At 43.2% G+C, this 25,043-nt stretch overlaps 2 protein-coding genes across 2 annotated transcripts in view; one reads left to right on the forward strand and one right to left on the reverse strand.

The window, feature by feature from the left end:
* Positions 1–13,424, forward strand: part of TMEM204 (transmembrane protein 204) — a 39,704-nt gene extending 26,280 nt beyond the window's left edge. The window contains exon 3 of the mRNA XM_081169934.1: positions 10,545–13,424. Within this exon, the coding sequence (XP_081026060.1) occupies positions 10,545–10,789 (245 nt within the window). The 3' untranslated portion in view covers positions 10,790–13,424. The remainder of the gene's footprint in view (positions 1–10,544) is intronic.
* The window catches only part of IFT140 (intraflagellar transport 140), an 88,287-nt gene that overhangs the window by 45,997 nt on the left and 17,247 nt on the right, over positions 1–25,043 (reverse strand). The window contains exons 12-18 of the mRNA XM_081169828.1: positions 24,334–24,425; positions 23,241–23,368; positions 22,174–22,291; positions 21,111–21,241; positions 18,497–18,647; positions 17,458–17,589; positions 13,740–13,933 (exon numbers count right to left, since the gene is read on the reverse strand). Of these exons, the coding sequence (XP_081025954.1) occupies positions 13,740–13,933; positions 17,458–17,589; positions 18,497–18,647; positions 21,111–21,241; positions 22,174–22,291; positions 23,241–23,368; positions 24,334–24,425 (946 nt within the window). The remainder of the gene's footprint in view (positions 1–13,739; positions 13,934–17,457; positions 17,590–18,496; positions 18,648–21,110; positions 21,242–22,173; positions 22,292–23,240; positions 23,369–24,333; positions 24,426–25,043) is intronic.

Genomic DNA, 25,043 nt, shown 5'->3' on the forward strand with positions numbered 1-25,043 from the left:
TACATAAAAATAAATATGTACATTTTAAGGCAAGATTTATGAATGAACACACAAATGGTAGGTCTTCTCTGATAGATTATGTCCTTATTGATGCCACACTGAATGGGAAGAGAAGCAGGGTACACTCTCATAAAAGGCTTGAGAAAAATGCTGGCATAAAGCAGTAATCTCAAAGTTTCTTCAGACATAGCACCAACACAGAACTACAATTTGAAACATTGGGACCCGCTTTTTAAAAACAAAACTAAAAAACCCCCCACCATGCATGTTACCAACTTCTTGTTTCTTTCTTTAGGGTGACCAGATGCATCCTGTACCCTTTAGTACTTGTACAGAAGAGAGAACTTTGGAAGGCGTTGCATGTCACGCAGGTGTGTGCCTGCTAAAATTCTTTTATACACAACTATTAAAAGATACAGGAGGCTTCAACTCTGGTCACCCGTCTTCTTTAAGAAACCAAACCAAAACTAAAGGATGGAATTGTGTCAATGCCGCTGCAGCGGTACACCTTAGGTCAGGGCATGACCAACAGTGTAGACTACACAAAATCCAAGCCAGTATCTTATTTTCATCGTATCTTCATAGTCTGCAAACCATACAGCAGTTTCCCAATCATCACACTGAAGAGAAGTCACACTTCAGAGAGAGTTGAGTATTTCAGTCATACCTCAAATACCCCAAACATAATAATGACCTTGGCAAGCACACTGTCACTCGTCAACACTCACCACACCGACGCTTACGATGGCTCCTAGCCCTGCATCATTTTTACTTCAGCCACCTGCGTGTGTCCTTGATAGAAGTGCATCCTTTTTTCTTTTTCTTTTTTAAAAATCTAACAAAATACAACCTTAGGAAGCAGAGAGGAAGGAAAGAGTAGAGGAAGTGGTATTGCTCTGGCGGCTGCACATGGATTCACACACAGTTCCAGAACTGTGCAGCCTCACACCTTACAGGAAAGAATTGTTTGCTTTGGAAAAGCACTGTGGTGAAAATGGAAGCAGTTTTGTGCACAGAGGGTTTTGAGTAAAAGCTCATAAATTTTACTTTAGAGGCTTTTCTTTATAGAGACAGGATTTTGAATAGCTTCTATGTTCTTCAAGTAGACAAGCTTTGCTTTTTACACTTGTTAATAAGTGAAAAGCCCCTGCAAATTCTGCTATCATGTACAATCAGCTTTGCTTTGTAAAAAATGTTCAGGAAATTTGAAGAAGTCAGCTTCACACCACTCAAATAGTCTCCCATCAGCAAACATCCTTCCAATTCCCTCCCCCAAGCAGTTTTGCAATTAAATGAAACTTTGAAAAATTAAATGGGAGGGGGGCAGGAGTCGGGGTCATATGTATGCAGAAACACATTTATATCCATAAAAGAGATACACATACAACAATACTCCCCCCGGTAGCTGTTTCGATAAACATAAACATATGCATGGTCAGGAGAAAGTAGACCAAAAAAGAAGTTTTTCTCCATCTCTCAAAATGCACCCCCTACCCAGGCCAGGGTCATTCAGTGAAGATAAATGGTGAGAAATCAAGGAGAGGCAGTGGTTTAGGAACCTCAGCAAGAGAGGGCTGTTGTCTTTATATTCTGCTTGTGGGCTTTCCATACGCATCTAGCTGGCCACTGTGGAAAGCAGGGTATCAGATTAGATGGGCCACTGGTCTGATCCAGCATTGCACTTCTTATATTTTATATGTGTTTATTCAATAATCAAGCTACAGTGGAAGAAGGCTTCATTATAAAAAATATGTTTTGATGTGTGTCCCCCCCCAAACCAGGGGGAAAAATAATGACTTAGATGTGTTTTAAGCCAGTGATGTGTACAGAGTCCGAGGTCAAGTGAGGTTTCCATTCCAAAGAGTTTGTATTGAGCAGAGCTAATCATTATATAGCTAGCCAAATAAGTAAGAACAGGCTTCCTCAACCTCAGCCCTCCAGATGTTTTGAGACTACAATTCCCAGCATCCCTGACCACTGGTCCTGCTAGCTAGGGATCATGGGAGTTGTAGGCCAAAAAAAACATCTGGAGGACCAAGGTTGAGGAAGCCTGAGTAAGACAATCCTGTGTTGCAAGGAGAAAAGGGATTCTGCTTCAGGCAAGGTTGCCAGGATGGACCTGCTGGCAACATGTATTTATTTCTATTCCACTTTTCTTCCAAGGAGCTCAAGGTGGCATATATGGTTCCCCCCCTCCCCGTTTTACCCTTACAACAATCTGGTGAGGTAGGTGAGACTGGCTCAAGGTCGGACTGTATTAGGATTTGAACCCTGGCCCTCAGGTCCTCATCAAGCACACTGGCTCTCATTTTCAATCCTTATGTTATACCATGATATCATTTTATTATTTAACACAAGCACGACTCTGTAGAAACAAATGAAGATAAGCTTTGAAACTGAAGTTGGCTTTCTGCCAGAATGATTCAAACAGGAAGCTCATTATTCTGATCCAAAATGTAAGTTCACAGAGCAACGTTCCCCTTCCTACTTTGCCTGCCCAACCATTGACACCACCCCCTGCAGGATTCTTCTTAACAAATCCATTATCTATTTCCTTTCCCAGTAGAAAGGCACCCTCCACCCCCACTTAATGCTGACTCGTTTTTGCCAATTAACTTTTTTGGAGACACCGAAACACAAAACAAATAATGGACAATTTTTACTGAACAGTGGGACGAAAACTTAGTAGGTTTTCTACACAATAAATATGCACAGATTGATTGGCCACTGTAGGACTTTTTTATAAGTGATTCTGTATTCTTCAAACTTCCTTCCAGCAGACATTTTATCCTACTGAGAGTCTTTAGAAGAGGTGTTTCAAAAGCTTGATTTTACCCAAGAATGGAAGATCAGGTGGTCAGATGCAAAATTGCCAGCTGGATTATTCTTAGGACAGCAGCCATTCAAAAGAAGACGTTGCTTTAGGTGTCTCCCCCTCTAGGTTCTCCCAGCTACTCCAATGATGTTGGAAATGATGCTCAGCAGGAGAAGGATCACATGTAAGCCCAGGCCACAGGGGCCAACTTACGAGGATGTCTGAGGGGGCAACTGACGTTGTACACGACATCACGTCAGGCAGAGCTAAACGTAGCAGCAATGCGGCTTCAATGGCCAACAGCTCCTCCTCCTTCCCCTCCGTGACAGGAGGAGGAGGACCTGGCCACTGAATCCGTGCCATGTTTGGCTCCATGCTTTGCTTCCCCTGCCCCCTGATGTTTTGGACAGGTGGGAGTTGGTGCTGTTGGCCCAGACACAGGTCAAGTCCACAATGCTGGTTCAGAAGTGACATCATCAAAGTTTCAGATATAAATTACCGTATTTTTCGCTCTATAACACGCACCCGACCATAACACGCACGTAGTTTTTAGAGGAGGAAAATCCGTAGGCATGCCACCCGTAGGCATTTCCTCCATAACACGCACAGACATTTCCCCTTACTTTCTAGGAGGAAAAAAGTGAGTGTTATGGTGCAAAAAATATGGTAATTCCTAGAATTCCATCCTGGAAACTAGATTGTGAAAAAAGGGAGCTTATGGCTACTGCTGGCCTCCATTAATTTATCTAATCCCCTTTTAAAATCATCAAAACTGTTGACTACGATGTCTTATGGACGTGCATTCCATAAGTTATCATGGCTAATATTTAAATGGGATCTCTGTGTTCAGAGTCACACACTCGCTCTGAATAAGGGGGATTGAGGAGAAATGAGGTAGCTATCACTTTTGTGCTCTCCATTTGAGCTTCTAGAACCCAATGGATGGCAGCTGTGGGATGGGGAACCTGTGACCCTTGAGTTTTGTTGCTGTCCCATCAGTCACAGCCGGCAGCCCTACCTGTTTCTTAACCTCGATGTTTGTCTAGAACAGTTTTGGCATGCCAAACTGAACCTATATGCATCACTTTAAAATATTCTGGTAACATAAGTAACTTTTAGAGCTTCCCCACCTGCCTGGGACTTGCCATGAAATCTGAAGAGAAGAAAAGGGTGGTGTGACATTCATTCACTGCTGTTGAGAGTTAGAGTTCAAGCAAAGGTCCTGTGAAGGGAAACAGCCTTGCTAACACAAGTGGTTTTATTTTGAGCAACACAAGGAAGTTTAGTAGCTTTCTGTGATGAATAATTAGTCCCTTACATAAAAGATGAAGAACTTGCAGAGTGCTGGCTTACATTAGGGCAAACTTTAGTGGCTTATATAGCAAGGGTGGGAGTGGGCTAGGATGAAAGTGATGGGGGGGGACAGAAATAGAACACAGGATTTTCATTAGAGATGGACAATTCTGTCATTTTCTGTACCATGACCATTTTCACACTTACATATGCGTCTCACACAAACACATAGGACAGTAATGCACAAACTACAGTCACTTTTATATTATGTGTATTTGTTCTACATTTAGATACAGAAACATAGGGTTGGAGAGGACCAGTAATTCCAGGTTTCAGAGCAAGGCCTATAGAAATCTAGAACCAGTTCTCTAATCCCTGCACCATTATGTCAGTTGACTAGGAGAGAGAAGTACAAGGGTTCATGCTTGCTGATGAATTGCCAATAGGTGGACATTTCTTGAACTAAGGAGTCAATCAAGACTAGCCATTCTCACACATCTTCTTTGTATCTCAACCCTGGGCCAAGCCAATATCAGACACCATACCCTTCAACATTTCTTCAATGAAAATAGAGACGTCCCATTTCATAATGATAATTTTACTATTTATAACTCACACATCTTACTGGGTTGCCCCAGTCACTCTGAGCAGCTTCCAACATATATAAAAATATAATAAAACATTAAACATAAAAAACCCTTCCCTTTATAGGATTGCCTTCAGATGGCTCGGAGGTTGTCTATACCCTCCACCATTTCTCCAATGAAAATAGGGACCTCCTAAGGAAAAGTGGGACATTCCTGGATCAAATCAGAAAATGGGACGGCTCCTCTAAATCAGGGACGTCCCTGGGAAATAGGGACACTTGGAGGGTCTGAGACATTGCTGATGTTCTGGGCTTCTCTTTCTTATTATTACCTCCTTCAACTCCAGTCATCATTTTAACAAAACTCTCACGTTTTGCTTCAAGTCAGTAGAATCACACACACCAACTGAAGCCAAAATTGTGGCAGTTGAGCTGTAAGTTGCCTGTTATATGACAGCACTTTAAGCAACACCTAGATACCACTAACAGCCAGCCTATGCTTGTTCATGCTTTGTCCTTTTTTACAAGTCCCTGTAATTTTTTAAAAAGCAAAGTAGCAAAAATACTATTTTATTGAAATTCTCCAAGTTCTGTGCTTTAATTTGGTTCATATCTTGAGTTAGTCTGCATTATGGCTGCAATCCAATACCCAGTTTCCTGGGATTAAACCAAAAAAACTTAGTGGGACTTATTTCTGAGTGGACATATGTAGAACTGTGCTGCAAGTGCCCTACAATGACATCCCCCAGGGAACAGTATGTGAAAATGTGAGGAAGGGCTATAGCTCTGAGGCAGAGCATCTATTTCACATGTAGAAGGTCACAGACTCATTCCCCCAGTAATACTGAGATAGATGGACTGGATTAGTGGTCTGACTCTGTATAACACAACTTCCAGTGTTCCATTTTTAAAGTACACAGGACAGCACACAAAAATTGTTGTTTCTGCAAGAGCATTTCCAGAAAAACTAGTCTGAGGAAGCAAAAGGCACTGTAAAGGACATTAGATCCAAAGGATTTAACCCATACTATACAGAAACTTGGTAACTGTGAATGAACGCTGGAGGTGGGTGGGAACCTGCTACTCCTCAGAACCATCCCTTTATTTCTTGCTGGCCTTTGCAGACATTAATCCCAAGCCAGCGTCTTCCAAATATTTACCAAACAAAACCAGAAAGGCTTAAACGATTTTTACAAGGCTCTATAAAAATATAACACAATGGATTTTTTGGATCTTTCATGAAAGGATCATTTGTACTGGACGGCACTGAAACTCAGCAAGTTTGCACGTGGAAATCTAGTTCTAGTCATCCCCCCACCCAGCTGTCATATTCAAACCCAAGAATGTCTTGGTGAGCAACTCAATTTACAGGTGGACTAATCTGAGAAGTGAATGAAGGGTGGGGATAAGCTACCACCCCGTTCTCCAAAGCCAAGTGCCACCAAGTCCTAATAACATAATTGCCACATCCTCTAATCAGTTTTCTTGCCTCCAGGGGAGAAGCAGCTGGTATCTTCAGGGTGCTGAATTTGGCTGAAGGGCCTCTAGTTGCTGACCCCTTTAGAAGACTCACTACAGAAGAAAACAAACCATCAAGCTCCCTTGTAGCTATTTTTTAGGATGCAGTCACATACAATGGTCATATTGTAAGAGATGTGCAAGCAATGCCAGTAATTCACAGAAAGCAGAGAGAGATCACCTTCTTCATGTCTGACCTGTCCTTGCCCACAAACCTAACGGAAATGGTATCTGCAGATCTTTATGTCTGTTTACGGGCCTTTGTTTATTCTAGTCTCCCTTTGCAAAGGGGCCCTTTTGTCTATGTGAATTCCTTCTGTTATGGTGGTGGTTAAGGAAGTGTTTATGGGAGTAGGGGAAGCTGATTTTTTTCCTATTATGTGAGACACATTTGCCTCTTTGTATATTGTTCTTGTCAGGCTAATTAGATCTATAAATTACTTCCATCAAAAGTTACCGTATTTTTCGCACCATAGGGCGCACCGGACCATAGGGCGCACCCAGTTTTTAGGGGGGGAATTCAAGAAAAAAAATCTTTTCCCCCCCCCGCAGCCCCAAAGAGCAGCGTACAGGCTGCACACAACCTCTCCCTGCCGGAGGGGTTGCGTGCAGCTATGGATCAAGCCAAGGCAGCGAGCGGGATGGATCCCACTCGCTGTTTTGGCTTCCCCTTTAGCCCCGTGCAGCCTCTCCTTGGCGGAGGGGCTGCACAGGGCTTTCCTGGCTTTACTGGGAGGTGGGGGGATTCCCTCCCCTCTCCCCAAAGCCCGCAGAAGCCGTGCAAACCCTTTAAAGAGATCACGGCTTCTCCTGGCTTTCCTGGGAGGCGGGGGATTCCCCCACCTCCTGCAAAACCGGCAGAAGCCACGCGCCTTTTAAAAGGGCTGCACGGCTTCTCCTGGCTTTCCTGGGAGGCGGGGGGATTCCCCCGCCTCCCGCAAAACCGGCAGAAGCCACGCGCCTTTTAAAAGGGCTGCACGGCTTTTCCTGGCTTTCCTGGGAGGCGGGGGGATTCCCCCGCCTCCCGCAAAACCAGGCTCCCCCCCCCAGCCTTCTAACCAAGTCGGGGGACAGCGGCAAAGGCGCGCTGTGCCCCTGCCGCTGTCCCCCGAGTTTGCGGGGCTGGCGACGGGGAGGAGCAGGCTTCTCCCCCCGCCAGCCTTCTAGCCAAGTCGGGGGACAGCGGCAAAGGCGCGCTGCGCCACTGCCGCTGTCCCCCGAGTTTGCGGGGCTGGCGACGGGGAGGAGCAGGCTTCTCCCCCCGCCAGCCTTCTAGACAAGTCGGGGGACAGCGGCAAAGGCGCGCTGCGCCTCTCCCGCTGTCTCCCGAGTTTGCGGGGCTGGCGAGGGGGAGGAGCAGGCTTCTCCCCCCGCCAGCCTTCTAGACAAGTCGGGGGACAGCGGCAAAGGCGCGCTGCGCCCCTGCCGCTGTCCCCCGAGTTTGCGGGGCTGGCGACGGGGAGGAGCAGGCTTCTCCCCCCGCCAGCCTTCTAGCCAAGTCGGGGGACAGCGGCAAAGGCGCGCTGCGCCCCTGCCGCTGTCCCCCGAGTTTGCGGGGCTGGCGACGGGGAGGAGCAGGCTTCTCCCCCCGCCAGCCTTCTAGACAAGTCGGGGGACAGCGGCAAAGGCGCGCTGCGCCCCTGCCGCTGTCCCCCGAGTTTGCGGGGCTGGCGAGGGGGAGGAGCAGGCTTCTCCCCCCGCCAGCCTTCTAGCCAAGTCAGGGGACAGCGGCAAAGGCGCGCTGCGCCCCTGCCGCTGTCCCCCGAGTTTGCGGGGCTGGCGACGGGGAGGAGCAGGCTTCTCCCCCCGCCAGCCTTCTAGCCAAGTCGGGGGACAGCGGCAAAGGCGCGCTGCGCCCCTGCCGCTGTCCCCCGAGTTTGCGGGGCTGGCGACGGGGAGGAGCAGGCTTCTCCCCCCCGCCAGCCTTCTAGACAAGTCGGGGGACAGCGGCAAAGGCGTGCTGCGCCTCTCCCGCTGTCTCCCGAGTTTGCGGGGCTGGCGACGGGGAGGAGCAGGCTTCTCCCCCCGCCAGTCTTCTAGACAAGTCGGGGGACAGCGGCAAAGGCGCGCTGCGCCTCTCCCGCTGTCTCCCGAGTTTGCGGGGCTGGCGACGGGGAGGAGCAGGCTTCTCCCCCCGCCAGCCTTCTAGCCAAGTCGGGGGACAGCGGGAATGGCGCGCTGCGCCTCTCCCGCTGTCTCCCGAGTTTGCGGGGCTGGCGAGGGGGAGGAGCAGGCTCCCCCTCCGCCAGCCTTCTAACCAAGTCGGGGGACAGCGGCAAAGGCGCGCTGCGCCCCTGCCGCTGTCCCCCAAGTTTGTGGGGCTGGCGGTGGGGCTCTCCTGAAGCCTGGAGAGTGAGAGGGGTCGGTGCGCACCGACCCCTCTCGCTCTCCAGGCTTCAGCGAAAGCCTGCATTCGCACCATAGGACGCACACACATTTCCCCTTCATTTTTGGAGGGGAAAAAGTGCGTCCTATAGTGCGAAAAATACGGTAATAACTAGACCTGCAAGGGTGGAGGAGGGAAAGAGAAACTAGAATGCTGCAGTGAGGTTCATCAAGAAATAGGGCACTGCCTTAAAGGGAAGGAGGTTTTGCAACTGCATACACAACATCTTGGGGTCAGATGTTCTGGGTTCTACTGCTGACCCCATGACAGATTTCCTGCATGGCTAGACAAGTCTCCTCACCTCAGCTTCCTCATCTCTGAAACTATGAATAACCGGATATTTAGGATACATATGAAGCGGGAAGCCGCAGTGGGATTCTTTGTGTTCATAAAGATCTTCAAGAGCAGTGGGATAATGTGCTGCAGAAAGGCAAAATACTGTTGCGCTTTAAGATTAGATGTTTTCCTACCATTTCACAGGAGATTCCTAGATAAAGGAATTTCCCAGAGGAAAAAATTATTTTCCTTCTTCACAATATCCGTGTTTATATAACTCTTCATTGAAAGCATGTGAATCCTTGTTCATGGCCTCTTGAACTAGTACCACATAGAGCCAACTCCATATGGAAAGTCACTGGTGTGAATGGCTCTTTCTGTGACTCAGGTGATTTTTAACTCTGTAAGAACAGTTTCCTAGAGAGGATCAGCTGCACTGACATTGTTTAAATTCATGTGCAACATGAAACAACAAGACAGCCTGCACAATCAATCTACTAAGTAGAGATGAGTCCACACATCAAAAGAGGTACCGGTAACTCATACAGGTGACTGCTTGTATTAATTGGACCCAGTACTGTCCATTGGTTTTAAAAACCTGCATAGCTGAGCTTAGAGTTTGAAGACCTTTCTACACATGATTGTTTGCCAATATGTATGGCACATCCTGGATATGTGAGTTTTCAATAGAGAACATCAGATTTTCTGTGTAGCCAAGGCACAGTATTTAGTATGAGTGGGGAAATGCCAGGCTTCGGAGTGCAAAGAAAATTCTGCTGACCTTGCTGCTGATTTCTTATGGTAGTTTTGTACATTTTATTGGTACTTTAAGTGGGGTTCTTATTATTGCCTTTTTTGTATCGCTATGATGTGGCAACTACTATGCATTCCCGCTGGAAGGAATGATAGAGTATAAAATGGAAATAAATAAATGAGAGTAATAGCTCAGTTGGTTAGAGTGTGGTGCTGATAATGCAAAGTTTGCAGGTTTGATCCCCATATGGGACAGCTGCATATTCCTTTATTGCAGTGGGCTGGGGCAAGGTGATTTTCAGGGTCCCTTCCAATCCTACAATTCTATGATAAAGGCCACAACTGGTGCTAGCTCAGTAACAGAAGCAAAACTCAGAACACAGCTTTTAAATTTAAAAACAAGGTTTCAGTACTGAAAGAATTTGAAAACCAGTGACCAGTACAGTATCTGCTAACGGCTCAGAGAAAGCGAAACTGGTTGAATGGATTTCCTTTGTGCATCTAGAAATGCACAGATTCAAACTGGTTTCCAGTCTCCTTTTCCTACTAATTTATGCAACCTTGGTTCCAAAGTTTTACGTGTCCCTTGGCCTAATAGAACTAAACAGAAAATTTACATTGAGTGGTATTCAATGGTATTCAATGCCAAGTTTTACTCAGAGTACACCCATCAAAATTAATGGGCCTAACTTATTCATGCTCACTAATTTCAATGGGTCTACTTTTGATTAAAACATAGTTAAATATCACTCATTATGTTTTATGATAACAATATTTAACTACTCTAGTGCCAAAATCTGGAGATGCGCATTACTGGGCAAGATACAAAGTTCTTCTGCAACAAGTGTTTTTTCTAGAATGTCAGGTTCTAAATACATTACTCACATCTGGCATTCTATTCTGTACCTTTCTTTCAGGTTTCGTTCTGGTCATTGGGTTGGTGACCTTCTATCGTATTGGACCCTATACCAGCCTGTCCTGGTCTTGCTACCTGAACATTGGGGCTTGTCTTCTGGCCACACTGGCTGCTGCCATTCTCATATGGAACATCCTTCACCGACGGGAGGACTGCATGGCACCCAGAGTCATCGTTATCAGTCGTACCCTGACTGCTCGCTTCCGACGTGGGCTGGAGAATGACTATGTTGAGTCACCATGTTGAGAATATGTGGGTAAAAGGGGCAGACTCTTCAGAGAAGACGACATACAAAATGGACTGCTTTCTATGAAATATGCCATGTAATTTAAACATTGAAGGAAATCACTAAGTTCACTTTTCAATTAAAGAAGCCCAACATTATTACTTGGATGGGCTACATCTATATACATGTGTACATTATACACCATCTCTCCTCTCTGATGTACAGTGTAAAATATTAACAGCTTAACTATCCTGATGGAACTTCAGTCAAAAGTCAGGGATATTAAGGGTGGTGGCTTATGTACCCAAACCCAGGAAATGCATTGCAAAAAAGAGGACAAAACGGGACAGAGATTTAAATAAATGTGTGTCTGCTAATTTAAATGTAGTGTCGCAAATTTAGAAACAATTACTATAATTAAATAGAAACACAATATATTTCACTATGGTGGGGAACAAGATGGTAACCTGTGTGTCTGTGCAAACTGCTGTCCAGGTGCTAACTGTTGATGGACAGCAACTTATAAAGCCCTCCCTGTTTTCTTTCCTTATGGTTCTTTAACTTTAAACCAGGCATGAAGTAGAACGCCCTTCAAATGGAGGATGACTTTAAGCAGAAGACTATAATCTGAGAAGTAGGGCACGTGGCCATTCTAGGAAGATTTGAAATGTGGCAGATCTACCCAAGATGAGTTTTGTAGGACTATGGAAAGGGGGAAAGATAACCCAATATTCCAAGCTTGAAACTTGGTTCGGAGAAAGTTATCCCACACTGAAAAACTTAGCTATGGAAAGTATCTATTTTTTGGATCCAATAACATAAAGCACATGAAAGAGGAAAGGAAAACTTGTTCCATGTTACATTTTCATCAACATCATACAATTAATAATGCTTGTGTAACACATATGCTATATTAAAGAGTCAACCATCCATAATGCTAAGTGCATCCAATCTGGTAGGAACCATTATTTGTATTTCAAAATTTACAAACCAAAAAGCTACTGACATAATAGTAGAATTTATAAAGAATGTCAGCATTTTTTTAAAGGAATGAAAGTTGAAGGTCTCAAGCTTTTAAAGCAAATGTTTCAGAAAGCTTCAGATGCCATTAACCGATGATAAAGAAGCACACCCAAAAAACCCAACACCTTGCAATGTGATCCACTTATATAGTTATGTTAATAACCACAGTCCCTCTTTTCATCACCCTAAACAGTTACCCAGTTCAAATTTTACTACTGGGCATTTTCATATTTGGTGCTGATTTGAAAGATTCACTACTCGGTATGTAAGATGCCATGTCAAAAATTGAGATCAGAGGCGGATTTAAGACTGTGCAACCAGTTCCGCCACACTGGACACCAAGCCTAGGGGATGCTGCAGGGCATCACAACTATGGTGTAGTGAATTAAGAACGGAAGGCAAGAGGCAGGGAGGTGCTGAATTTTGGCCTCACACAGGGCGCCACTGAAAATTTGATAGACCAAAGTCCACCCCAGTTGAGAGACAAACTACAGACGCTATCAGGAGGCGCAGAGTAGGGTAGAGTTTGAGTTGAGTTTACTAGAGATGAAAGTTACTCCTAATTTATCTAATGGGAGTGCAAAAATATTGCCTTCCAACAAGCCTCATAATTCTGTTTGGCATAGCACTGAAATTATTGTAAAATGGCCAGGTCCAAAACACATGGAAGAAAGAAAGGTGGGAAAAGCAGGAAGTGACATGTGTGTCACATAAAACTGAAGATGCTACAATTTTGCTATAGGCATAGCCACTGAGACAGAGAGGTCAGGATGACAGAGCTGTGAACTTATATATTTGCTGTCTCTTTCTCAGAGACTTGTGTAGTATATATCTTTAAATCTGTGCTTTGATTTTTGGCGTCACCAGCTCATCTTCTCCACTCCACTCCACTCCCACCCCAATTTCATTTTCTTCACAAAGAAAATAATCAAGCTGGCTCTTGAATTTCATTACAATGCAATTTGGATGCCAAATAAGGGAGAAAGCCAAGTTTGTCACTTAAGCCGCAGCACTGCAGGACAAATTAGCGCCCATAGCACACATACAGTTATTGAGGAACTATAGTAAGTGCAGAATACACACTAACCATTCTTGGGTGTCTCTAGTACTATGAAACTTCATACATAAAATTATTCAAGACAATTAATGTTAATAGTTCTGTGGACACTTACCTGAACACACTGGGTCTTGCTGTTGAATAGGACTGTACTGTACCTATACTGTTGTATAGGATTGTACTGTAAATAATGCAAGTTGGAACCATGAAATGAAAATTGTGTGGGCACGCAACTATGTGTTGAAACAAATAGTCCTTTCCTGCTCTTAATTTCCCACCACGCTCCACGGCCAGCCTCCAGAATTTAACACAGACTTGTAAGGCCATCTTCCTAAGACTGCACTGAATGATCACATAATCAAAAACTGGATTTTATTTTAAAATTTGCCTGGCTTGCTTTCTGGAAAAGCTCTGTATGCTAAAAATTAAATGTGCTCTAATTAACTACCTTTAATAAAATAAAATAAAATATTGGAATATTTAAGACATGTTATTTCTGCTAATATTGCAATAGCCATACTATAATAATGTGAAATTAAAAACAAATGGTGGCTCTGTGGCCAGTTCTACTGTTATGTTTTTGAGTCATTGTGTTTGTTGTAGAGGGATAAAGTAGCCAATGTGGTTGCCCTCAAGGGAAAAAAATTCCAAGAACTGACCAAGAGGGTTTATGTTCTGCTATAGGAGCAGACAAAGCATTCCAATGACATATCTCAAACTACTTTTGAAACTTCAGAGTTTGAAAAAAAAGGATAATAATTGGGGGCTGCATTACAAGAAATATAAGCCCAAAAGTTCCATGGGCATCTGGATTTACTTACACACCTCTTTGGATCCTAGCCAACACATACACAAATCTTGTAAAAACCAAACCAAGTTAGTGTCCCTACCTTTTGATGAGCTTGATGGATTTGAAGGCCTCATCCATATCCCCAATGGTGAGATAGAAGCTGAAGTTAAGCATAGCATCACATGTGGCCTTGTCACACTCTTCCAACCCAATGAAGTCGCGCAATGGCCTTCTGGCTACCATTTGATAGAGTGTTACCCCACTAGGCTCTGCCTCATCTTTATCAGCTTCCGGCTGAAAGGAAAACACAAGTCATATGACGTGCAGAATATCATTAGTTTTTCCCATGAAAAGAAATTCCTATATAATTTTAAAGCCTGTGACAGCAGCTAGATTCTTATCCAAAACTGTCAGGAAACTGACATCAGAGCAACAGGAGAAGGAGAGGCTCTCCGATTCTGCAGGGGAAGGTACCAGCACTAGGGGGAGACGCAGCTTGATAGAGGGGGAAGGAAATCAGTGTAACACAAGGATCCAGGAGAGCAAATGGGGGAAGAGGGGGAAGGGCTCCGGGATTCTTCCTTGGAAGTCAGTGAGGAGAGCCCTGGTCCTCCACTACCCACGCCCTCCCTGCGCAGGAGACTCCCGTGCAATGAGAGGCGGAGACGATTGGGTGTCAAACAGCTTTTATGCTGGCAAAGGTTTAAGAAACGCCCACAGACAGATTCTGCTAGCGACTGAGGCAGCCACGCTGAGATGGGCTGTGTAGTCAAGAAGGTTTAACCCACGCAGTTAAGCTCCCAAACGGGAACAGTTTACGCACGAGTAACTCCAAACCACTACAAAAACAGTTCTTAGATTTTGAAGACAGTGAAAGCCTCATATTAGCACTATACTTATTATTTTTTACTAATCTAAAAAAAGTCTTTAAAAGGAGTGCTACATGACAAAAGGGATAAACAAATCCAAAATATTTTCACAATATTTAAGGAGTACAAATAGCAACTTGCAAACCCAACCACTTCTACTTTCTGAAGCTTTCACCCTTTAGGAAAAATTAAGAGTTGAGCTATTTGGAGCAATCTCTGGGACAAGTGACTATCGTACAACAGCAATGTGGAAGCTTTTTAAATGGTCTGCAACACAGTGACTTTGTAATATGAGAATTCTCCTACTTCCATTCATCTTTACAGCTCACAAGATGATGTAAATTGTACACTGCTTTAGAGGCCTTCGGCAGAAAAATGGCTTGTACGTATAAACAAATAATGCAACTCATGCACTGCCAAATTTAAATAAATAGATACAAATGAACTGCAGGAGTTAATAGAAGACACAACACAACACATATAGGGAAATCCTATGGTGACTCCAAATGCAACAAAGTAATTGAGAATTCCAGTGGTGCACACCTTGATTTCACCAATAAGTATTCTTCTCTTTTCATCAACTGCCATTAGGTAATGTGTTTACATGGGTGAATCAGGGTATGCATCAACTAGTATCAACAAAAAGGCCCTGCCATATTAAATGTCACAAAAGATATCACAGCATCAGATATGTGGGGGGAAATAGACAGTGAATCCTGAGTTTACTGGGCCATTGCAAGCACTTGTGAGTTGCAATTAAGAGAAGGCACTTGCACATAGACTTGAAGTACAGTGGTACCTCGGGTTAAGTACTTAATTCATTCCAGAGGTCTGTTCTTAACCTGAAACTGTTCTTAACCTGAAGCACCACTTTAGCTAATGGGGCCTCCTGCTGCTGCCACCGCGCCGCCAGAGCATGATTTCTGTTCTCATCCTGAAGCAAAGTTCTCAACCCGAGGTACTATTTCTGGGTTAGCAGAGCCTGTAACCTGAAGCGTATGTAATCTGAAGCGTATGTAACCTGAGGTACCACTTACAGATAGGTAGCCGTGTTGGTCTGCCATAGTCAAAATAAAAAAATTCCTTCCAGTAGCACCTTAAAGACCAACTAAGTTAGTTCTTGGTATGAGCTTTCGTGTGCATGCACACTTCTTCAGATACACTGAAACAGAAGTTGCCAGATCCTTCTATATAGTGAGAAACTATATAGAAGGATCACTATATAGAAGGATCTGGCAACTTCTGTTTCAGTGTATCTGAAGAAGTGTGCATGCACACGAATGCTCATACCAAGAACTAACTTAGTTGGTCTTTAAGGTGCTACTGGAAGGAATTTTTTTATTTTGACTGAGGTACCACTGTATTTCATTTTCTCTCATGCTGCCCACCTCACTGACATCAAACCTACTTTTCTAAGTCTTCTAGGACCTTGTGCATAATTTTTAAGTGACAGGAACTGAAACAATGAAATCCGGGTGGGGGAGGCAAATTCATTAAATAAAGGCCAGCGAATGATACTTACGTAAGGTTTATAGACAGAGCCTCTCCAAAACAACAACTATTGGCCAGCAGCAATGAAAAAGAAACAGAATGATAGGAGTAGCATTTTTTTATTAAAAAAAAGTATGTAGACAGAGTGAAGAATAAAACAGACAAAGCAGAAATAGTGACAGAAAATGCAATGAAACAGACAAGCTGCCTCTGTTACATGAGAGTATATAAACCTCAGGCATGGCAAGTATCTAAACTGCAGCTATTGAGGTCTTTCTTCTGTAATCTAGATGTGCTGTTTCACCCCAGTTATGTATAAGGAATATGTTATCACAGATATTCTTGCCGAAACGGGATTTAATTTTTCTCCATTTCCAAAATGCCAATGCTCTGGGTCTTGCTCTCAATTGTAATGAAGATTGGGATCAACTGCATATCCAGTATGAGTGGTGCTCTGTGTGTCACTCAAAAATGGCAGATTGGCATTGCTCAGTGTCACATCATCATTACTTTGTCACCGTGGTTCACTAAGACTTCCAGTTCAGTGTTAAAAAGGCAAACCAAGAAGATGGGAAGCATGTTGGTGGACTATGAACAGATTATACCATATGGAATTGGACTGATCATGCTGCTTTTTTCTGCTAGTTCGAGTGTCATTCTATGCACATTTGAAGAGCCCCAAATGATAGAACAGTGCAAACAAATCAAATCGCTTGTAATTTCTAGTGATTTCTTATTTGCATTGCTACTTAATTACCTCTGCTGCTGTTGGATGGAAGCTCCAAAGGATTTCATCTGCCCCCCACCTACCTACCCTAAGGTCCAGAGAGTGGACATTTATATTGTTGTTCTTCCTGGAGCCTTTATCAGTCACCCCTGAAACCAGAGAGTGGCTGGAAATTCAGACTATCCAACTGTCCAGATGGTGAAATGTCCCACTCCTTGGAGGGGGGGTAACATCTGGTGCTACCTGACAGCAGTTGGCAGGTAGCACATTTTGAAGTGGGAGAAGCTATCATCTCCTACGGTCAACATGAAACCATAAAGGAGAAGTAGTTGGAACAGCCACCACAGAAACATCAAGGACTGCACAATTAAATTACTATACTGTCCCTCCACAGCCTTCATTAGTTACCACTGTCTTAACAAAAAAAACCCCAGGACTTCATGTTTTATGTAACTTTGAACTGGAGGCTGAATTTGCTTGTTTTCCTATTCTCTTCCTATCTCTTTATACTTTTGTATCATGTGTACAAAACTGCAAGGCCGCATGTGTATTAGATTGTAAGTCTGCTGTAATATTTGTACAGCACCCAGGAAGACATTAGGTGCTTTATAAATAATAACAGGCAAGTCTCAGTTTACCTTAACCTGGTCCAGAGAACAAAATGTTTCCTGCATGGAGATAAGGGGGAAGCTTTCAAGGATCAACTCTTTATAAACTCTTTGACCACTTACCTTTTTGGCAAAATAGTAATGTGGCACCTCCATGCCCAAAAGAGACCGGTAGGCTGATGGCAATGGAAAGCGATCATGGAGCAAAAGCCCATGCTCTTCAGTACTGAAGAAGGATACGATCAAAACATCCACCTGGAAGGGGAAATTGAACACTATTTGGGTTTTATGCAGCAATATCCTTTTTACGGTTTGTTTTTATTTTCCATTTTCACTTGGCAGAGTTCTCAGTTAAACAACAGAACACACACCTGCTACGGATGGCCAAGTTACAGGGACCCTCTCTAAACTGATCATAAAGTCACACCACAAATCAGCCTGTACTCCAGAAAGACAGTAACAAAGCGTCCTGTATTTCAGAAACAAACCACCTCTTCACTCAACAGGGGAAGCCCCTGCAAACATTTATGTTGACATAAGCCAACCACTTTGCTAAAGAGGAGCTACAAAAACAAAACAGAGCTATATATTAGACTGCAGAACAGAGGAAACGGCTTATACCAAGTTAAATCATTAGTGCATCTAGCTCTGTTTATACATGGGATGAGGAACATTATTTCTCCTGAGGGCCACATTCCTTCAGGGGAATTTGCCACAGGCTGAATTTTTGCTGGTGGGAGGGGCTGCAGCTGGCAGTGGGTGGGGCTATAGCCCAAAGTGGGCAAGGCTATCCACAGGTATCTGTAATCACTCAGAGATAATGGAATTCTACACATGCACAGAGGTTATCCCCCTTTTAGACACTCTGCAGGTAAAGAGAAGGTGAAAAATACCTGAATCCTGGAACTGAGAGGAGACTCCTGGCTGAACCCTTCCTTATTATCAAACCCTGACAATCATTTACGCTAAACAACATGTGAACTGCTACTGTCACAAGATTTCATACAGTCAGCCTTTTTTATTTTAAGTTTCAAGACCTTCAAGAAGGATTCCTCATGGCAACCAACTGAAGCATTCTAGCTAAACCCCTGAGCACAGAGTTAACATCAACAACCAATCCCTACAGTGCAACAAGCCAGAGGAGAATAGGAGAAAGACATACTGGGTTTTCTTCTGATTGCTGAGTCTTGTCCAGGGACTGCTGACTTGGGTTTCGATCTGTTTCACACACAAAAAGCCTTGGTTCGCTTTGATCCCAAAAGTGACTAGTAGGAATACGATCACTCAGCTCTGGATATTCAGAGGTGTTTCTCCTACATAGACAACGCAAGTATAAATCCAGACCACAACTACTTGTAAAACACATTCATAATTAGTAATCAAAATATAGGGTGATTTTTTTTGGGGGGTGAGGTGGGGGGGACAAACAAGCAAGAACCAGACAACTGTATATGCTGGATTTGAAACTGTAACAGAATCAGATAGGTGAGCTCCAGCTAATGCTACATGTGATAGATGTCATCAAAGACATATTACATACCCCTTGAGGCTATTACTGACAACTGACAGTTCAGTTCGTTTTATTAAGGTAGAATGTACAGCAAATTTGCAATCTACCAAAAGAACCAGGACACAGAAAGAACTCTTCTCCCCGGCAAATCCCACCCAGCATGTATCATGTACACAGCATCTTGGGCTCCATTGAGAAAATGTGGGATATATATGCAATAATGAACAAGCAAATGTAATGTTTAGGCCCAATTCACAGTTCAAGTCCATTGGATCAGGGGATCTTGAGCCAGGGATCCATGAAGCCTGAGCTGGGACCTGCACAATCCATACCCTGAGATTCTGCACCCATTGGGGATCTGAATCAGGACTTCTGTCCCAGGAACCCACATCCCCATTTCAACCTGTCAAGGCAGGCAATGTGCTTGGAGAGACTTTTCAGGAAGGAGGCGGCATGCTAGGCTCTATTGCCACTTCTGAAGGAAGGGTGAACTGGTCCTGAAGGCGTAAATGGCTTTAGTCCATTCTTAAGACTCAAGGACTGAAAGCTGCTCACCTGTAGCTCTCCATGGTGCTGCAACTAAAAGCCTCCCTTGCCCCATGGGCATCTTTGTTCAGGACAGGACAGCCCGATGCTAACTCATTAAGAGTGCAAGCACTTACAATTAAATGATAGAACCACAGCAATAAATGTATATTCCAGAGGGAGAAAAGAAATAAGCCAACATGTAGGGCCACCTTATTTAATCAACTCTCTCCAGAAACTCATGAGAACATGAGGCCCACCAAATTCCAATTGGGGTTAGTGTGTACAGATGAGAAAGACTGGATGGGAACACACCTCCCCTATAAACACTATGAAAATGATGCTGAATATTAGTTAAACAGGAGATCCAGTTTTACAGTGACCCCTGGTGGACTGTTTAAATGTTTATAAACTACATTTCCGTTTAAAACCATAATCAAAAGCAGTACTGAAAGCAATTCTAAAATCATAGTGATTGATATAAGAGAAAATAAAAACTAAAATTATAGATAAAGCCAACTATCAGCAACAAAACAAGTGCCAATAAGAACTTGACTAGCTGAAGATTTCTGTGCAGTTTTTTTAAAGAACAGAGTAATGCAGAAACAGGACATAATGATCTTATAGGTGAACATATGTGAAAGTGAAACTGATTCATCCATCCATACATGGCACGAATATCAAACACTATAGATTGTTGTTCATAGCAGCTTATTCTTGTATGAGGCAGCTTTAAGTTCCCTCCGCTGGGTGAGTATAGCAGCAGTGTTATAATGCAAAACAATAAGCCAAATAAGGCAGACTCCAAATCCAACTAAATAATTAGGAATTTTGGTGGTTCTGGCTGATGATACTTACGTAAGGTTTATAGACAGATCCTCTCCCAAACAACAACTACTGGCCAGCAGAAATGAAAACAAACAAACAAACGGAATGACAGGAGCAGTAAAAAAAAAAAAAATAGGGAGGGAGGGAACCAGTGCACACATTAATACAGGTAAAGTAGAAATAATGACAGAAAATGCAGCATGTCTTGCATGAATGGTACTGTGTACACCACCCTAAAAGAATGGCAGCATGGCATTCTTCCTTGCCACATCATTGCTACTTTATCATGGTGCTTCCCGGAGTCTTCCAGTTTAGTAATGTGGTGCCAAGCCAAGAGGAAGGGAAGCATGCCAGTGGACTGGGAACAGAATATAATGCACAGAGCTGGGCTGGTACTGCTGCTTTTTCTTAGAAATATTAAGTCCCCCTTTGTGGCAGTCACCCTTGCCATTGGGAAGAGGGAACTGCTACAGTTACCTCTATAAGGTGATGCTTCACCCTTAGCAACCAAAATAATGGGTACCATGGGAAGAAAACATGGAGCTTAGCATTAATTGATAAACTGAACTGATTATGCCCAGCTGCATAACAGTAAATAGTGTGAGGCTTTTCAAAAGACTAGGACCCTTTATCTCTTTTGTGGGGAAAACATATTAGTGCTGTTCTGTGAACTCTTGCACAAGAGCTAGCAGACTTCTCACAGAGCCATTCCACAAGGAGTTGTGTTTAGTATAGTATAGTATGTGAGCGTGTGTGTGTGTGTGTGTGTGTGTGTGCTGTACTGTGTAACTTCTAAGTGGTCTATAAAGCAGTCTTCAGGTGAGCTTATGCAAATAATTTTTCCCCCCACTCTCATTAATTAATTCACATCAATAATCTCTCCCTCCATCTCAGGCTCAAAATGCATTCTCACCCTTCAGCCTCCTGTCCAATGGAGATCATCTCCCTGGCATCCTTCTGTTGCCCAGCTTGGAAATCAAACAGAGTGACTGTGTCCATTTCAATGTCATAGAAACAGATCTTGGAGTCAAGACTCCCATCAGCCTACAGAAGTATAAATAAGAGAAGTTGAACAGGAAAAGACAGCCTAATTGTCTCATTCTAGTCACTATGGTTCATAAAACTGAAGATTAATAAAAAACAATCTGGGATGGAAGAAACTGAGCAAGAAGAAAGAAATTTACAAAGCAGTCAAGATGGTTCTCTAGGTGTTCTCAAACTTGGTCAAGTAGTTCCTCAAATCACATCGATTCTTGAATTACCATTGTTTTAAGGTGCATAACACACAAAATTATTTGATTTGATTTACCCATTATAATATATGCTTGTGATATGTGTGTGTGCATATCTATCTACCTACCTAGACAGTGGAGTTTATTTGAAAAGTCAAACCCATCTTAACACTAGCTTTTGGTTTCTGCCTGTACCTCCAGCATCTACAGAACTAGCAGAGTTGAAGAAATAATCCAAAGAAACATTGTACTTTGCAATCCAGAATGGCATGGCATGGCATGGGAGAAATCTATTCTATAACATTCTGGACTCCATGTAGAAGTTTGCACTAAAATCACACTAGTGTGAAGTATGGAACCTGTAGCTGTTTGTCCTGCAGTGTGATACTGGCAATCTAGTACAGATGGCTGCATTTTGGTAAAGTTGGTTCAGATGTGGTGCCAAGCCATGGCTGAGTGTTATGTGAATGAACTTTTGTGTTTGCCTGCTCCCTCAATCCCTTGTGTGTTCCATTTCTCCTGGTTTAGTGTTAGTCCTGGTTTGCAGGCAAATCATGGTTTCCCAATAAATCAGCTGGGAAATCAGAACACGAATAGGTAGTTCACAGAGCATCAAGCTATGGCTTGAATGCAGTCTGTAATAAACTGATCACAGATTTGTCCCAACAAGAGATTCATCGTTGGCCTAGTCATTCCATGCCCCATTCGGGTTTTAGTCATAGGCAAGGGACAATCCAGACTCACCTTGTTGATGAGGATGCTAACTTTGTTGCCACTTGCGTTACACTTTACAGATGCAATCCCACTAGCGCCTGGAACCAGATCACCCAGGGCCTTGCTACTCGAGTGTGCTTTTGCCTCCCTGTGGGGGAGATGAGGCAGTTAGGGCAGTCTGCTCAAGAAGAGCAAGCTCTTCACTAAAATTATGGGAATATGTGCATCATAATAAAATCCTCCTAGTAATCCAATTTGGTCTTAAGATAGCTGCCTTTTTGGTAACCACAAGAGTCATTTCTGGCTCATTTGTGAGTCATTTCATATATTAATTTCTCACACGACCCTCGCTTCTTTGTAAGAAGCCAGCATGTATCCTCATGTGCGATGACTTTTTTTGCTCTGCACACGCAGAGCAAAGTTCACTGAGGCTAACTGCAGGTTCCCATTGTGCCAATACTTGGCAAAACATATAATGTGCATTTATGAGAAGCATTGGCATACATCCCATTCTCCTACAAAGCAATGATATCCACATGGTAAGTAATCTTTGAGGAGCAATCCACAGTGAGGAAGAAAACGGCTCATTATGTTCTTAGTCAATATCATACCAGATGGAATTACAAGTTCTTTCCTTCCCACACAAACTCTGCATGCCTGCTCTATGCTAGCAAGCGCAACCATGTCAACTTCTGCACTACAAGTATAAAAGAGATATCACAGAACACCCCAAAAAGTATGTGACACAACCAGTACTGTGCCTGACATACCTTAGAAGTTTCAAAAAATTCAGCATTTACCAAAGTTCTACATGCTGAATCATGAAATTATACTTGAGCCATATTTTAATACAAACAGAATGATCTATGATCATGATAATGTCTGAAGCCTCTTGCAAATTCTGAGTCACTACAGATCATCTCTGCTACACAATTGTAATTCTTAAGAAATTCAGTTTTTATTCATTACATAAATCTATAAAACAGCAAAAATCTACCCCTCATATTTTAATGTCAAGAATAATGTTTCAATGAACCTTAAATTTAAAAAGGAACCAAAAGATATATAATCAAGTTCCATTAATTGTTTGTTTGTACCTGCGAGAAAGATCAAAGATTTTAAAGTGAGCCAGGTCTGTTCCCACAGTCAAGAAATTTCCACAGACACTCAGGAGGCATGGATTCCCTTCAGATTCAGAGAACACCAGCAGCTGCTTTACAGTGCCCTAGCAGAGAAAAAGAGCAGCAACTTTAAAACCATAACTTTCCTTTCATTGATATATTACCACAAAAGACCATTTTGACTCATTACCAAGTAGACCCACAGCGCCATATCTAACAAAGACATCAAAATGTTTGAAAAGAAAAAAGTTACCCTCCACAACTGTCCAGTTCTACCAATCTGAAACTTTAACATCACATATTAACTGTAGGAGCTATCTATCTATCTATCTATCTATCATCTATCTATCTATCTATCTATCTATCTATCTATCTATCCAAAATATTCCAAAATAGATGTCTGAATGTTATGTGTCATCAGCACACACACTCACAGGAAAGAAACAACAAATTATGAAGTATTCCACTGTCCCAGCATGGGAGTCTGGCACTTAACTTCTTCTGCTACAGTAGGGATGGGGAAGTTGACGCCTTTCAGATGTCACTGAACTACAACTCCCTTACATTTTATTTATTTGAGTTATATCCTGCCCTTCCTCCTGATGGAGCCCTGACCACTAGCCATGCCAGTTGTGACTGATGGGAATTGGAGTCCAAGAAAATTTGGAGGTTTCTTACCTCAGTTTTACAGGGAACCATAGCACACAAATGAAATGAAATGGGGGTGGGGGGAAGAGACTGGAAAAATTAGATAGTTCTTCCCCTCAAGGTATTTCCTCCAATTGAGGAAAAATGTTGGATAGGGCAGAGATCAAGGGGAAAGGCCATTTTTAATTAATTTTTGTGGTCCTCTGTGTCTCTACACAGGATTAGGCTGCCAAGTGTGCCTCTCTGATCTAATCATCGCCACTTTTATGTAAGCAGGAAGGATAAACAATGACATTACTGTTAACTGGTCTGATTGTATTGGTAAGACTGCCTTTGGTTCTGCTACCAAATGTCACCCCGCCACCCTTCTTCGTGAGGCAGCCGCCTGCAATCATCCTCACATAAAAATTGGCTTGCTTACCTGCCAGGTGCGAACTTGAACACGATTTGGCTCAACTGTGTAAAGATTTTCTTCATGCATAGCCAGCACGGGGGAATCACAAGGGAAAGAACCTGGAACCACATAAGAGAGAACTTCTCCATTACAATCACAACCTATTGAAAGAAACAGTTAAGAGTTCCATCCAGATGGTCCATAAAATATGTGTAATTTCCAATTAATCATCATCACATTCTTCCATCGATCAGTGTAGCACTCAGAAAATGATCACTACTTTTCTCCTACCTTGTCTTTCATGGATTAATTCCATCCAAGATCAAATGTAAAAATGTAAATGAGACTATATTTTTAAGTACAGCAAACTGCACTACAGAAAGTCTTTCCAGATACAGTGGTGCCCCGCAAGACGAATGCCTCGCAAGACGGAAAACTCACTAGACGAAAGAGTTTTCCGTTTTGGAGGTGCTTCGCAAAATGAATTTCCTATGGGCTTGCTTCGCAAGACGACAATGCCTTGCGAGTTCCTGCGGGTTTTTTCCCCTCCCCCCTTTTTCTAAGCTGCTAAGCCGCTTATCAGCTGATCCGATCAGCAGATAAGCCGCTAAAAGCCGCTAATAGCGCTAATAGCACTAATCCGCTAATCCGTCAATGGGCTTGCTTCTTAAGACGAAGAAACCGCTAGATGAAGAGAATCACAGAATGGATTCTTTTCATCTTGCGAGGCACCACTG

This window comes from Podarcis bocagei (genome assembly GCF_964188305.1).
Source record: "Podarcis bocagei genome assembly, chromosome: 14".
In the NCBI taxonomy this organism is placed as follows: domain Eukaryota; kingdom Metazoa; phylum Chordata; class Lepidosauria; order Squamata; family Lacertidae; genus Podarcis; species Podarcis bocagei.